This window comes from Schistocerca serialis, chromosome 4 (genome assembly GCF_023864345.2).
Source record: "Schistocerca serialis cubense isolate TAMUIC-IGC-003099 chromosome 4, iqSchSeri2.2, whole genome shotgun sequence".
NCBI classification, from domain to species: Eukaryota; Metazoa; Arthropoda; class Insecta; order Orthoptera; family Acrididae; genus Schistocerca; species Schistocerca serialis.
The window spans coordinates 420558437-420573478 of NC_064641.1; the positions used below are offsets into that span (position 1 = coordinate 420558437).

The 15042-nt window shown below is 45.3% G+C and overlaps 1 protein-coding gene across 1 annotated transcript in view; it reads right to left on the bottom strand.

Annotated features, from left to right (window-relative positions):
• Positions 1–15042, bottom strand: part of LOC126474503 (translation initiation factor IF-2-like) — a 476968-nt gene that overhangs the window by 90378 nt on the left and 371548 nt on the right. The window contains exon 3 of the mRNA XM_050101973.1: positions 14362–14687. Within this exon, the coding sequence (XP_049957930.1) occupies positions 14362–14687 (326 nt within the window). The remainder of the gene's footprint in view (positions 1–14361; positions 14688–15042) is intronic.

Below are 15042 nucleotides of genomic sequence, written 5' to 3' on the forward strand. Positions count from 1 at the left end.
ACAAACTACTTCGTTTTTATTTCTCCCTAACTTCATATCCTTTTCCGAACATATCCTTCACTGCTTGCTCAATGTAGATGCTGAATAAAGCAGGGGATAGGCTGCAACCCTCTCTCGCTCCCTTTTCAACCACTTCTTCCCTTTCTTATCCTTCGACTCATAACTACAGTCTAGTTTCTGTACAAGTTGTAAATAACCTTTAGCTGTTTGTATTTTATTCATGTTACCTACAGAATTTCAGATAATCCGCAGGTTCGGTATTACCTTGCATGCTCCTACATTTCTCCTGGACCCAAACTAATCTTCCTCTAAGCCGACTTGTACCACTTCATCCGCTCTTCTTTAAATAATTTAAGTAGTTTGTGACTACGATTTACTAAACTCATAGTTCAGAAATATTCACACCTGTCAGCACCTACTTGCTTGGTTCAAATGGCTCTGAGCACTATGGGACTTAACATCTGAGGTCCTCAGTCCCCTAGAACTTAGAACTACTTAAACCTAACTAACCTAAGAACAGCACACACATCCATGCCCGAGGCAGGATTCGAACCTGCGACCGTAGCGGTCGCGCGGTTCCAGACTGAAGCGCCTAGAACCGCTCGGCCACACCGGCCGGCCCTCCTTGCTTGGGAACTGGAATTATTCTTAAGCTTAAGAGTATTTCGCTCTCGTACGGACGTGAATGTGTGTAAGTCTAGCATCATGGCCACTGGAGCAAGTATTAAATTTTTAGACTCATTTTGGAATGTGTATTCTCAGAAACTTTTAAGGCTCTCCGGGATGCACGTAGCCTCTTTCGTTAAGCCTCTCAGCTCATTTGCTGACAGTTTTCGTGGCGCACTAACTGAACACACTTAAAACGAATCGTGCAATTTTTTTTAATCATCTCTCTCCATTTCGTAAAGATTTCTTTTTCCAGTCGAATAGTGCACCCCGTTGTTCCAGCGACCTCCTCAGCGTATTCTGTGTACAGTCTACTGGGCACCATATCAGGTCCTTTGACCTTTCCTCTATCGATCGATCTGAGAGCTGTTTTCAATTCGGGGCTCATTTATTTCACAATCATGCGATATGGGAACAGCGTTGTGACCTCCTCTGACGAAACGGTTTCGAAAGACAAATTTTAATATATCGGTCTTTATCATCTTCGACTTCGGTGTCGTAATAGTCAACGAATATCTGGAAAGACGAGAACTTTGTTCCATTAACGGATTTTATGCAGGACTAAACGTTCTAGGCTTTTGAAAACCCAGCAGATCAAACCTTGCTTTAGAATACACTGAACGCCTTTCGCACAACTCTATTAATTTATTTCTCAGCAAAGGTTCGGCTTCATTTTAAGCTGCGGTACCTCTGGTTTCATAGTAGATTCCTATCATTACTGAACAATGGTGGATGCCTCCCAACCCCTGTATCTTCTGTGGCATCAAATTACAGAGGGTGGACAAAATAATATGAACACTGGACATATATGTATATGTATTTATTAATAAGGAGAACAGCTACAATTCTTCGCGGAATAGATTCGTATAGCATCTGAATCGTTTCCAGCGCAATTTTCTCGCATTCTTGTACAAAAACATCCGTTAATTACTTCAACGATGTTGGAGCTTGATATCTGCATCTAACTCTCTCTTGTATAACTCCCCATAAGTGTTCAGTAATGTTAAGGTCTGGCGGTTTTTCTGGCAGGGAAGATGATGTTTGATACTGTTATACTCCGCAAATCACGCCTGAACATTTTTGGCTATGTGTAAATGAGCGCGTTATCATCTTGGAATATGGCAGTGTTCGGCAGCAATACGCTATTCACAGTAAGCATTTCAGTCAAGCATGTCGAGATATTCACTCGCAGTAATCCGGCCAGTGAGGGTAATGATAGGACCAGCAAGATGCCATGATACAGTCGCCAAAATCGTAACGGAAACTCCCCCGTGCCTAGCTGTAGGAAGCTGGCAGGCCGGATTATACGCTTCTTTTGGTATTCTCTACACATAAAGCCGTCGGTTTGTAGGAAACAAAGTAAATGATGATCTATCGGAGCATTTCACATTCTTCCAGTCATCAAGCCTCCGAGTTTTATGATCTTATTACCACTTCTTTCGCAGATTTGCGTTAGCTTCCGTTATTAAGGGTTTCGCAGTTGCAACTCCTCCATGAATGTTAGCCTTGTGAATCTCCTCTCGTACTGTTTTTGTCGCCACAGTATTACTCAGGTGAGTGTGGAGCTCTTCAGTCACTTTTGCCGCGGTAGTTTTGTGTTGCCTGGCACAATTCTTTCTAATGTTCGTCGATCTCTGTCAGTAAACTTCGCCTTTCGCCCAACATTCCTCTTCTCCTATGGTGTGTTACCGCATTTTGTATATGTTGTCATTACATTACACTGTCAATCGTGAAGCGTTAAGCAGTTCAGCCGTTTTCGTCGCAGATGCTCCCGCTGACCGCGCACCAACGAGTTGCCCTTTTTCGAAGTCTGCGAGATCACACATTTCATCGATCGGTTGTGTTAATCGTCGCAGAACAAAATGTAAAATACACTGAAAGATAACCTGCACGACTTGGTACTTCAGCTGTGCACTGCAGCCGTACCACAGTATTTTCACATACGTAGAGGTGCAAACTCGCAACAAGGTGTACTATATAGCGTGGTGTTCACATTATTTTGTGTACCTCCTGTATCTAGCACGCGGCCAAGAATTAGTTACGTTCTACCACACGTATTCACATTCTGTTCTTCAGGCTGATTGGTAGTTATCTTCTGCTCAGCTGTCCTGTTTTGCTCCACTATCAGTGATGTGAGAACGTATGGACTTATTTTTGATACCTATGTTATCGGTATAGACAACAGGTATTCGATAGTATCATAAAAAATATCGGAAGTATGAAATTTCAGATTTTCCATGTCGATAATGTAGAGCTAAAATTGGTCGGATCTAGACATTTCCGTGGAACCATGCAACATACTTTAAAACATTATGTACAGAAAGGCACACTAATTAAATTTTACAAAGTAATAGACTTTGCTGCTGTATGGTAGGTTATGTTGGATTTTAATATCTGATAAACTACGACAAGCCGAGTCATCAGAGATGAAGTTCCTCTGCCTTGCGGAGGGCTATTCATTACTGGACCATAAAGTAAATCACCAATAGTCTAACTATAGAATGAGTGACAACTGTAATTGAAAAAAGTAAAAGATAGTGAACCGAAAAAGTCATGTCCAACGTGTGTGTAATAATAGGACAAGTGAAGCTGCTGGAGAACGCGCCTGGCACTTCACGCACGTGGTGCGTACTGTGTGGAGTGGGGGCGATGACACCAATCCGGACGCTGGAGTTCGTTAGCGTTGCCGTACAACTCACAGTCGCGGGTAGTACAGTGGCCGCAAAGCGTCTGTCATGTACTGATCGTGAGTTACCGATTCGATTCGTGGTAGCGATGCGGTCTGCAGTGTCAGTTTCAAACCTATGTGACACAGTTTTCCTCAACCCGAAAGAGCCAATCCCGTCAGCTCGTATACAATGTGCGATGGTATTTTGAGAAAGAGAGGGATAACGGAAGGCCTGTTACACCGTTTTCGGAAGTCATCGACGAGGAGCTACAGCTCTGAAACTTGGATGTCCTTCGGAGAAAATAACGAGGGAGAAGTGTGCTGAAGGTATACGGACACTAACTACTGCTCTTTCTACTCGAGATGAAACCACAGTGGATGCTGCTAAAACGACCAAATGAATAATTTTTCCTGAGGATGCAATTCTGCGAAACTTTTAAGTGCGGGAAAAGCTGATTCTCTCACTATGAGATGGTACTTTGCCTTTTGGAGTAAAAGCAAGCCCTTCAGAGGTACAAAAGCAGATACGGTATGGATGGACAAAATTTTCTGGAAGAAGTGTTCTGCATAAACGAGAGGGTAACGTTACTTGGCAATACCATTATTTACGGAACGAATCTCAGTGCAAACTTTACGAAATTGTTTGGTTGGCCGAATGTGCGTAGGAGCTGCTCATGCCAGAACGGCTGCACGGACTGCTGAGACCGCACGAGGAACAATGAAAGCTCCAGCTGGAAATGTCAATCGGCACCGACTTTTACATTCTGGAATAATTGGTAGATTTGTTCCAAGTGCTTTGTTGTTGTTGTTGTTGTTGTTGTTGTTGTTTACATCAAAGAAATCTAGGGACTAGCGCGAGGAAATGAAGACAACGAAATTTAAAGACTGGTTAGCGCAATCTTGATTTCCAAACGTAGAAAATAACTGCGCCATAATATTCGGTAATGTAGCATATCACTCCGTTCAATTAAAAAGAGTCAGTACAAGCAGCAGCAGGAAGAGTGACACAGTGGATTGGCTGAAGGACAGCTTAGACTGGAAACGTCAGAACTGCTGGAAATACTGAAAGCGTATGACTCACGTAATATTTATGAAACTGACAAAATTTCTGAAGAAAATGGTCAAATGGTCATAAAATCTTGTGCCTTCCACCATCTTACTGTCATTGCAGTCCAACAGAACTCGTGTGGGCTCAGGCGAAATAGTGTGTTGCAGACCGAAATATAAGTTTCGAATTAAAAGACGTCGAATTTTTAATGCGTGACGCCTCAGACATTTGTTATAGAAGAAGAATGTCAGAGACAGCGAGAAGTGGAGAAATACCATATATGTACCAACTCAGCATGACGCTGCATAAGGAGAAACGATGACGATTACTCCTCTTTCTTCTACTACTACTACTACTACTACTACTACTATTACTGCTGCATGTAACAATTATCAAACATACAAGGTGAATGTTGGAAGAGGAGGTGCACTGGGACAAAGAGTGGAAGTGTTAATAATAAGATTAGGGGATGATTGCAGCAGCAGTGAAGATAGTGACAATGACATCGGAGATGTGGATAATGACGACACCCTTGTGAGAAGTACCGCTATCCCCAATGATTAACGTATCGATACTGTACTTCTTACTTATCTCTGGCTTCGGGAACTTCTGAGGCCGAGCGAGCCTTTTCTCTGAGAAAGCATTGTGTTGCTGTTAATGGCATCAACGCCCCAGCAGTAGGGGTCACGCACGGAGCGGTAGCACACAGCCGCGTTCCGGATAAGCAGTATGATGAAACTGGTAGAAAGTATAATTAACAGTTGAAAGCATTACACCGGTTCACGGGAGAAATTCAGTTATTTGGCTGAAAGGCACCCGGGAGTAATTATGAGATTTATGCTTGAAATAGTGTCTTTGTGAATCAGTAATTGTCGTGGAGGAACGTAAATGGAAAGGCTTTCGTTTTTCAGTGACCACCTGTTTAATTAATGTAGAAATGTAACGCAGCAATGGTTTCTTGAGCGCGAATGTGAAACAAACCTAATCGTAGCATGAGACACTATGAGCATAAGAATTATTAGGGAAATGTGTTACGTTATAAGGGGACAATAAAACAAAGTAATCAGACATGTCTTCTATTATTTCAAAGCGACATTTTAGATTTTTCAACTAATAACTTTAATATTTGAAAAGTGTGTTCGTATTAGGCACATGGTCGGGTACAGTTCATAACGAAGCGTGTTCTCTGTGTAAGGCCCCCATTCTCGAGCCCGACAGTGGCAAAAAATGATCTAAAATGAAATGAAAATACATTACCTGAGCTTTACACCCTTTTTGAAGACTATAGAGTCTACTCTCTTGCAGTTGCAGATAAGACTGCATTATGAATAAAAATACGTATTAAAATACTGAGGCATGATCTTTATTTTATCTCGACATTTTCTTTTAATTACGAAGAGTATGTTACGACCCTGCCCCCCCCCCCCCCACCCTTCCCCAAGCTCACTAGCGTTTTTTCAAGCTTCAGTAGTACAGCACTGCAAGGGATCGACAATTATCCAGTGTGATGCGCGTATTCGTGCGACCGACGGGCCGTATCAACGAACAACCGCGTAGCAGCACTGGCAACACGGCCGTCGACTGTCGCCGAAGCTGTTTCACCGGCCCGATTATAAATCTGCAGTACTACACTGTCCAGTCACATTAATCTCGCCATTTATCAAAAGCCTGAATAATCACCTTTTGCGGCGCGGATCACCGCGAGACGTGCAGGAAGAATGTCAGTGAGGGTCTGGAAGACACCGACAGGGACGTGGAGCCATCGCGACTCCACTGCCGTGGCCAGCTGCGCTAGGTTTCTCGGTTCAGGATCCACGGCGCGAACAGCCCAATCGAGGTGGTCAGAGGTATTCTCGATTGGGTTTAAATCCGGGGAGTATGGGGGCCAGGCAGTACAGTGAACACTTCCCAGTGCTCTTCGAACCACGGACGTCTACAGCTAGCCGTGTCCTGCTAGTAGGTGCCGCCATGCTGAGAATAACCAAACTGGACATGGTTCGCAAGGATATGTGCATACTTGTGTTTTCCAGAATAACTAGGTCACCCTGGAAATGTCACGACAACATTCCCCAGACCATACCGCGCCCTAGATTGTTGCAGTGTGTTTGATTTCAGATATTTCACGGCGTACATGCAATCGGCCATCCGTCCGATGGAGCATAAAACGTGATTTATCTGGAAAGGCCAGTGGGCGTCCAGTTGCGATATTGGCGTGGAAACTCCAACCTTTGTCGCCGATGATACAGTTGTTAGCCCTTGGATTCATTTTCCCGTGCGCATCACTGCAGCGTTGTTCACGCCGTCATCGATGGTCTGTGGTGCATCACACTTGCCTGGGCGTCGGTTTTGGATAGCGCCATTTTGCCATGAACGGTATACTTTAACTATGGCGGCACGCGAACATTTACGAACTCAGCCATTCCGGAAATGTTTCCACCCTTGGTGCGGAAGCCAATGATCCTGCTCTTTTGATCTCGGATAAATCGCTCCGTTTCCGCATTCCGACAACTGCACTGTCTTCCGCGTCCCCACGACACGCTTTATATACACTCCACTGCTGGTGCTGCCATCTGCCGTCTGTGAGGTGCTATTACAAGTTGGCGTCGAACGTAGGCAGTGGTCACATTAATGTGATTGGACCGCGTATGTAGCGCAACAGGAGAGACAAATGCTGGACGTCCCTGGAAGAGACGACCTGAACAATTCTGAGGCGGAAAATGCCGAGACATCTAATACCTTAGAAGACAACGCTGGTGGTGGTGGTGGTGGTGGTGGTAGATGATGTGAATGTCCAGGAATCGGATTAAAGGCAGAAGTATTGCCTCATTTGTCGCGGCGCCGCGGCTGCCTGGTTGCTCCTCCCTGCCCGCAACCCGCGCGGCGCGGCAGAGGGTAAACTTTTCACGAGGCCGGCAGGCTAGGACAGGCCAGCAGAGGCTCTCAGTTATTTAGGTGGCTATTTCGGCCGGCGCCACGTGCGCGGGCCCCCGCGCGGCGCCACGTGCCGGGTTACGAGCGGCGGTGTGAGCGGCGCGCTGTTAACGCCGCCCGGCCCTCGTAAAACGGCGCCGGCGCCGCTCCACCGTTATTGTCCCCGCCCGCCGTTCGTTTCGTCGCATCCGAGAGATAGGCTCCACACGGGGTACTTTTGTTCCCAGACTATCACATTCTCTTTTCACAGAGTCCTTCTACGTAGGACATCCGACGGCTTTCTCAGCTGTTCACCATCAGCATCTACGTACCTGACGGACGGTACCTTATCCTACAGCTAGTCATTCCCTCTCCTGCTGCACTCGTAAATGCAGAGGGGAAAACATACGGTGTACATACCTACGCACGAGACCCAGTTTCTCTTGTCTTCCCCTTGCGGTTCTTAACGAGACGTATATGATGCTGGCAGTAGAATTATGCTACAGTCACCCGCAAATGTCAATTCTTTGAACTTTATCAGTTTCGCGAGAGAGAGGAAAAAAAAAAAAAAAAAAAAAAAAAGCAACTCGCCTTCCGCCAGGGATTCCCATTTGAGTTCACGGAGTACATCCGCAATAGTCCCGTGATGATCGAACCTACCGGCAATAAGTCTAGCAGCGAACATTTGAATTGCTTCCATGTTTGCCCTTTACGATTCCAAACAATAAGCGCTCACCAACAGATGGCACTAATGTCCTGTACGCAGTCTCCTTTACAGATGAACCACACTTCCATAAAATTCTCCCAATAAACCGAAGTCGATCATTCGCCTTCCCTACTACTAACCTTACGCGCTCATTCCATTCCATATGCATTTTTCAACGTTACGCATTGATATTTATTAGATGTCAGTGTGTCAAAAAGCACACTACTAATGCTGTATTCGAAAGTTCAGGATCTTTTTTAACACACATGAGCATTAACACAATTTTTTCTACATTTACAAAAAGCAGCCATTCATCACATCAAATAGAAATTCTAATTCATCCCGTGTCGTCCAACAATCGCTCAACGACGACAACTTCCCGTGTACTAGAGGGTCATGAGCATGGAGTTGCATGACGTTGCTGGCTCTATTCATCGGATTGTTTATGTAAAATCCTCAGAAGCGACGTAGATGACGCTGATACAGGTAATTTAACGTAAGGCACCTGGGGGTCGCAAATGTCGGGAAATACCCCACAAGTGAATGAGAAATGCTGAACACGTGACGTCACCAGAAGAGTTACCTCGCCGCACGTGCAGTGGTTCAACCTATCGGTCAGTCGCATCTGATCATCCCTACCCAGTCAAGTATTCACATCGGTGTGGCTGCGGACCCACGTGCGAGACCTTAGCACGTGGAGCTCAGAGTTCGACTCTTGGAGTCTAGCAGGCACAATTTTTTTCATTTCGTTAGCCAACTGTGTGTTTACACTGAGGCAAGATTTATTATTTACCGGTCTCTCTGTCTCTGCTAGTTTACTGCAAAGTACAGTACAACAAAAGTCTACCGTATTTTGTCACAAGTAGGTTAGTACAAGCTTCCGAAATCCGTGGTTACCAGCAAATGACCTACGTGTTCTTTACTAAATAATCACTGTAAACATAAAAAAGAAGGCCCAAAGCAAAGCACACGCAAAATAAGGTTGCAGCAAAGACAATAATTCTTTAACTTCTACGTTTATGACAGGTCACATTTACAAAAGGTGTTCGAAATTTGCACTGTTTGCCCGAATGCAGGTACTGCACCACTCATTCATCCCTCCACGCCCAAGTACAACCGCTGTACGTCCGGTGACGTACATCATCTGCTGACATCACATGTTCAACATTTCTCAAATTTTCGGTGTATTTCCCGACATTTTCAACCCCATGTGTCTTATACTAAATTATTTGTCTCCTCTGGGGTTTTTAAACGTTAATAAGACTCACCTTGTATACAGGGTGTACATAAAGTCCGGGAACACTTTCAATTATTTATTGCACATGAACTAAACACTGTACAGATGATACACATATTGCATTTTGAAGAGGAACTCTTGAAGTTTTTTTTTCTTTTTTACAAACATTCGATATGCGAACCATGAGTGACCCGGCAGATGTCAATACGGTAATCGAATTCTTGCCATACCCGTCCCAGCATGGCATCGTCGACTGTGGCAGCTTTCCGTATTCTCTCCCGGAGCTCTGCTACATCACGTGGTGAAGGCGGTACATACACCAAATCTTTAATGTGTCCCCACAGAAAAAAGTCACACGCAGTGAGATCTCGTGATCGGGGAGGCCATTTCATGAAGCAGCTGTTCCCTTCTGTAGCACGGCCGAGCCATCGATGAGGCAGCTCCGTGTTCAGGTACCCACGAACTTTTCGATGAGAATGAGATGGAGCCCCCATCCTGCTGAAAGATGGAGAGGCCGATTGCATTTGAGGCATCATCCTTTGCTGTAAATGTCCAGGTAGGAATATCCAGTGACAGTGCTCTCGGCGAAGAAGAATGACCCGTAGAGTTTTGGACGTGACAAGGCACAAAAAACCCGTCTTAACGAATTTGTTGTGCCATTGGTAAACGGCCTTCCTTGTTGGTGGCTTCTTACCGTACTTGGTTCTAAACATCCGTTGAACAGCTGCAGCACACTTGTTTTTGTCGGACTCCAACACGCAGAAAGCTCGCTCCACACCTGAACTCGCCAGTTTGGGACTAGCGCTGACAATCGGCAGATCACCGAACTACACTGTGGCAGTATACACGAAAAAAACTTTCAGGGTTTCCCTTTAAAATGACATGTATGATATCTGTACAGTGTTTGGTTCTTGCGCAGTAAATAATTTAAAGTGTTTCCAGACTTTATGTACACCCAGTATTTGAAAACGACTATCTCTGAACTCAATGCATGGTACCCAAACTCATTTGCAGAATGCATATCTAACGGTTCAGGGGCAACAAAAAATTGATTTTCAGTATTTCGTACAATTACTGAGTACGATATTGCAGTGTCTGTACTATTGCGAACAACAATGCAATATTCCTTCGCGTTTGCATGCATTACTGCTTCCTTCACTTTACGTGATCGGGACTGCGCGCAGCTACATGGCTCCCCTGATGTCCTATCATCCCGTCCCTTGCTGTACGTGTTCTCCATATTTTTCTTTCCTCCCCTATTCTCCGGAAAACCTCATCGTTCCTTACCTTTAACAGTCCATCTAATTTTCAATGCTTCTATTCTCTTCTGTTCCGTCCGTATCTAAATACCATACAATGCTGTGCTCCAACATTTCTTCCTCAGATCAAGGCCTGTGTATGAAACTAGTAGACTACTCTTGGCCAGATATGCCCTTTTTGCAGTGCTAGTCTGCTTTTTATGTCCTCCTTCCTCCGTCAGTCACGATTTATTTTGCTGCGTAGGTAGCAGAATTCCTTAATTTCATCTACTTCGTGACCAACAGTCCTGATGTTAAGTTTCCTGCTGTTCTCGTTGCAGCTACTTTTCATTACTTTCGTCTTTCTTCGATTTACTCTCAGTCCATATGCTGTACTCATTAGACCATAGCGTTACTGAGATCTTTTAATTCTTCACTTTCACTGAGGATAGCAATGTCATGAGCGAATCTTATTTACGTTGTGCAAACATTACTCTAATAGAGAAGTATCAAAGATACAGCTTAGCCGATATAACCGAGATTGGATCATAACTGAGTCGAATTTCAAAGTTTGTTGACGATAATCTACTTTCTCTCTTACTTATTCGTGAATACTGAATTTTACTCTTTAACAGGAGAAAAACTAACTCTACCGTGTTGCGCAAAATACATGAACTATGAAGATAAAAGTAAACAACCTAACTAAAAAAACGACTGTTACATGGTTGTCATACACGATGATTATTTTGTAAACACTAACGATATTGTTGCTCCAGCTCGATGTAAAGCAGCCCCTAGAGGGACAACATTATTTTACAATAATTATGTGCAATCTCACTGAACATTTTCCTAAACCGCTCAATAAAAATGTAGAATGATGTGCAATTTTTTATCCTGTTCAAACGGTGCACAATCACGACGCTGCTGCTGTGGTAATTCCTTTACTTCGTTGCAAGTAGAAGAAAAAATGTGGATGAAAAATTGGCATGCAGCACGTCAAAAATTCGCACAGGAGAAACTGTTGAGGTACTTTAAGTTGAGCGAGTCGGGATGGTTATCAGAACTTTTTACGTGTTTATGCTGTAACATATTATAGATACATTCCCGGAAACTGTTTCCCCAATGATCAAAAAACAAACTGCTTTCTTTTAGCCTCCTCGTCGTATGGCTTCCTTCTTGAATTTTATTCTTAAAGGACTACTGCTATAAAAGATATTCCCTCGTAGTTATGTACTATCGTTCTCTGTATTTAGTGGGCAACCTCATGAGAACCTCTATTAAGTGTTCCGGTCTATATTAAACTGCTTAACATCGCCTAATGTTAATTACGATTAGTGTATTTCAACATACGCTAATATTTTTCTTCCTCTTGTCTTCAACTCGTTTTTTTTAAATAAACAACGCAGTGATCACAAAGAAGCCTATAGTCTCTAATTCAAAGAAGCACGTTTGTTACTGATAAGAATACTGTCCCCAGCCGGTACAGTATTTCTTGGATCACGCCAAATATTGGGAAAGTTTTTCGTATTCTAAATATTACTGCGCAACCCCTCTACGTAACCCCTGCACGTTCACTGTTATTGCACATCTGGAAATGTTCTGTCGAGAGATCCATTACGCATAAAATCAGGACTTTTGAAGAGGCAGTTTAAAAAAAAACAGCGGTATTTCGGCATGAAAGTTTGAATAAAGAAAAGGACGTTAAATTTCAGTTATTATGAAAGTATTTCTTTATATTGCGAACGAAGTTCGGACACTGGTGCTCTCAAAAGTATGGTTTTTTTCATTAAAAGCTTTAGGCTGGTAAGAAATTTTCAACAAGATTTAACCTGAGTCAACAAGCTATTTATACATTAATTATCATCTTTTAACCTCCACAATCAACAGTTAGGTTATGTGCGCACAGGAGTTACTCTCGCCGTTCAACCTCAGCCGTTTTGCAGTCGCTTTGATTAAACACACGCACAATGAAAATACAACTGTCGCTAAGAAATGACTACGCACCCACGGGCGGCAAGAAAAATCAGATTTCCGCGAACTGTATCTACGAAGTCAGTCAGGTATTCTGGTGCTGGTTAGCCAGCACGCCGGCCTCTGGTGGCCGAGAGGCCTAATGCACCAACACGTTGTACTGGAAGTCACAGGTTCGAATCCTGCCCCTGACAAGGATTTGTGTGTTCCTCTTTGTGTGTAACGTAGCCCAGAAAACAGCGTCTTGGTGGTAACAATACACTTCCTGGCAAAAAAAGCGAAACTTCACGGATTAAGAGGTTATGTGATGTTATTTCAGTGAGCACAATATGGAGTCAAATTTAAGAGAACGTAGTATTATGGACCCATTTTTCTAAGTGAAACTGCACACTCTATGGTCTGGGTGCGTGCACTGATTCCGTTGGGAATGTTCTCATAAGGGCGATGTATCCTTTCCTGAGGCAAGCTGGCCCACAAATGTTTAACTCGCCCTGGATGCTTGCTCTGGGACGGTGTTGTATCGGGCACAGATCTGGGCAGCCTGCTGGCCGCTGGAGTACCTTAGCATCTCGCACACGGTTCATGGAGACACGTGTCACGCGAACAACCGTTTTCCTGCTGAGAAACGGCAGCACAATACTGTCGCGTGAGAGGTAACACATGAAGACGCAGAATGTCCGTGACGTACCGTTGTGCCTTCAGAGTTCCCTCAATCATTGCCAGCCATGACCTGGAACCATAACCGATGGCTTCTTAACACCGTATCGCCAAGAATAACGCCGCTGTGTCCTTACAAAAAAGGGACCTCTTCTTAGGTCGCGCCATATTCGTTGACAATAGCCGCCTGGGTCGTGCAGAACCGGGATTCATCGCTGAACACATTGGGACTTGATTCGTCAGCAGTCCGTGATTAACGGTCACGGTACCACTCCAAACGAAGCCGTTTCGGTGCTGACGTCGACGGCAGCCTGAGCACGGTACGGTCATTTCCTTGTCTTACTGCTACTTCGTGAATAAAAAAATTAATAGAAAAGGAAGGCAGATTGCGGTTTAACGTCAGTCGATGTCGATGTCATTAGAGTCGGAGCACAACGCTAGATTGATCCGAGGATAGGGAAAGAAATAGGCGGTGCCCTTTCGAAGTAACCACTGCGGCATCTGCCTGAAACGATTTAGGTTCAAATGGTTCAAATGGCTCTGAGCACTATGGGACTTAACATCTATGGTCATCAGTCCCCTAGAACTTAGAACTACTTAAACCTAACTAACCTAAGGACATCACACAACACCCAGCTATCACGAGGCAGAGAAAATCCCTGACCCCGCCGGGAATCGAACCCGGGAACCCGGGCGTGGGAAGCGAGAACGCTACCGCACGACCAAAACGATTTAGGGAAATCACAGAAAAAGTAAATTATAACGGTCGGACGCGGATTTGAACCGTCGTCCTCCCGACTGCGAGTCCAATGCGCTCACTACCGAGCCACCTCGCTTGGTACCAATGGTGCTCGGTGACACAGAAAGTTGCAGGGAGTTCATTTCTTGTTCTTGGACGGCGGGCACAGATGTGAAGGGGTTGCGATGTGCTTGGCGCACAATACGAGGATCCTCTCTTGCGGTGGTCAGACGTGGTCACATCCGAATACCACACAAATCCGGACATTCAACCAGCCGGCCAAAAGGAGATCCACAATGAGGCCCCTTTCAAATTGTCACGTACTGGCGGGTGTACCAGTTTCTTTGCCTCTTCAGTGCAAATATTTTATAAGATGACGCGGCAGTGCCCCTGAAGCCTTCGTACGTACCTCACTGTAGTTCTTCGTGGCCTTTTTTTTGGGAGGGGGGGGTAAATGCAGCTAATACGGGGCCATTCGTGGTGACGGTTAGCAGTGGGAAGTGGGACTCCACAGCACTCACCTGCGTTGGGGCTGGAGTCGGTAGAGGCGGTGGCCGCGGAGCGGAGGCGGGAGGTGCGTGTCGTGCGAACTCGAGGCGCGGCGGCCGTCTGGGCGTCGCCCGAGGAGGCGGAGGCTGAGGCGGCAGTCGCGGAGGCGGCGGAGGCGGCGCGCGAGATGAAGCGGCGCTGCGGGGGCGGGCCGGGCCCGGCGGTGGGCGCCGCCGCCAGCTGCCGCCGGCGCTCCTCCTTGTAGCGCGCCACGCGCTCCGCAGACGCCGAGTCGGGGGCAGAGGCTGCTGCCGCCGCCGCCACCGCCGCTTCCGGGGACGGCCGCTGCGTCATCTTACTGCGGACAGACACGGTTGCTGTCAGCTTACGGACTGCTTACGGACTGCGCTGCTCTACCACTACAGATACTACCTATCCCACACACAATGAAACAGCGATGCGCCAGAAACCTTGTAAGGTAGATTTCCACCAGTGGGATGAGCTAATTCCGTTCGCAAGCTGAGTGTTTTTTTCCTTTCAGAAATGCAGGTAATTTTCTTTGCGCGCACACGTCATACAATTTCAGTGAAATGTTTTTTAAAACTACGTGTGAACAGAGAGAGTAGAATTTTATTTCTGTTTTTTCGCTTTTCACGTCACGAAATCAATGTATGTAACACGCGCGGAAGAAAGAGACGATCCGTGACAGAAGA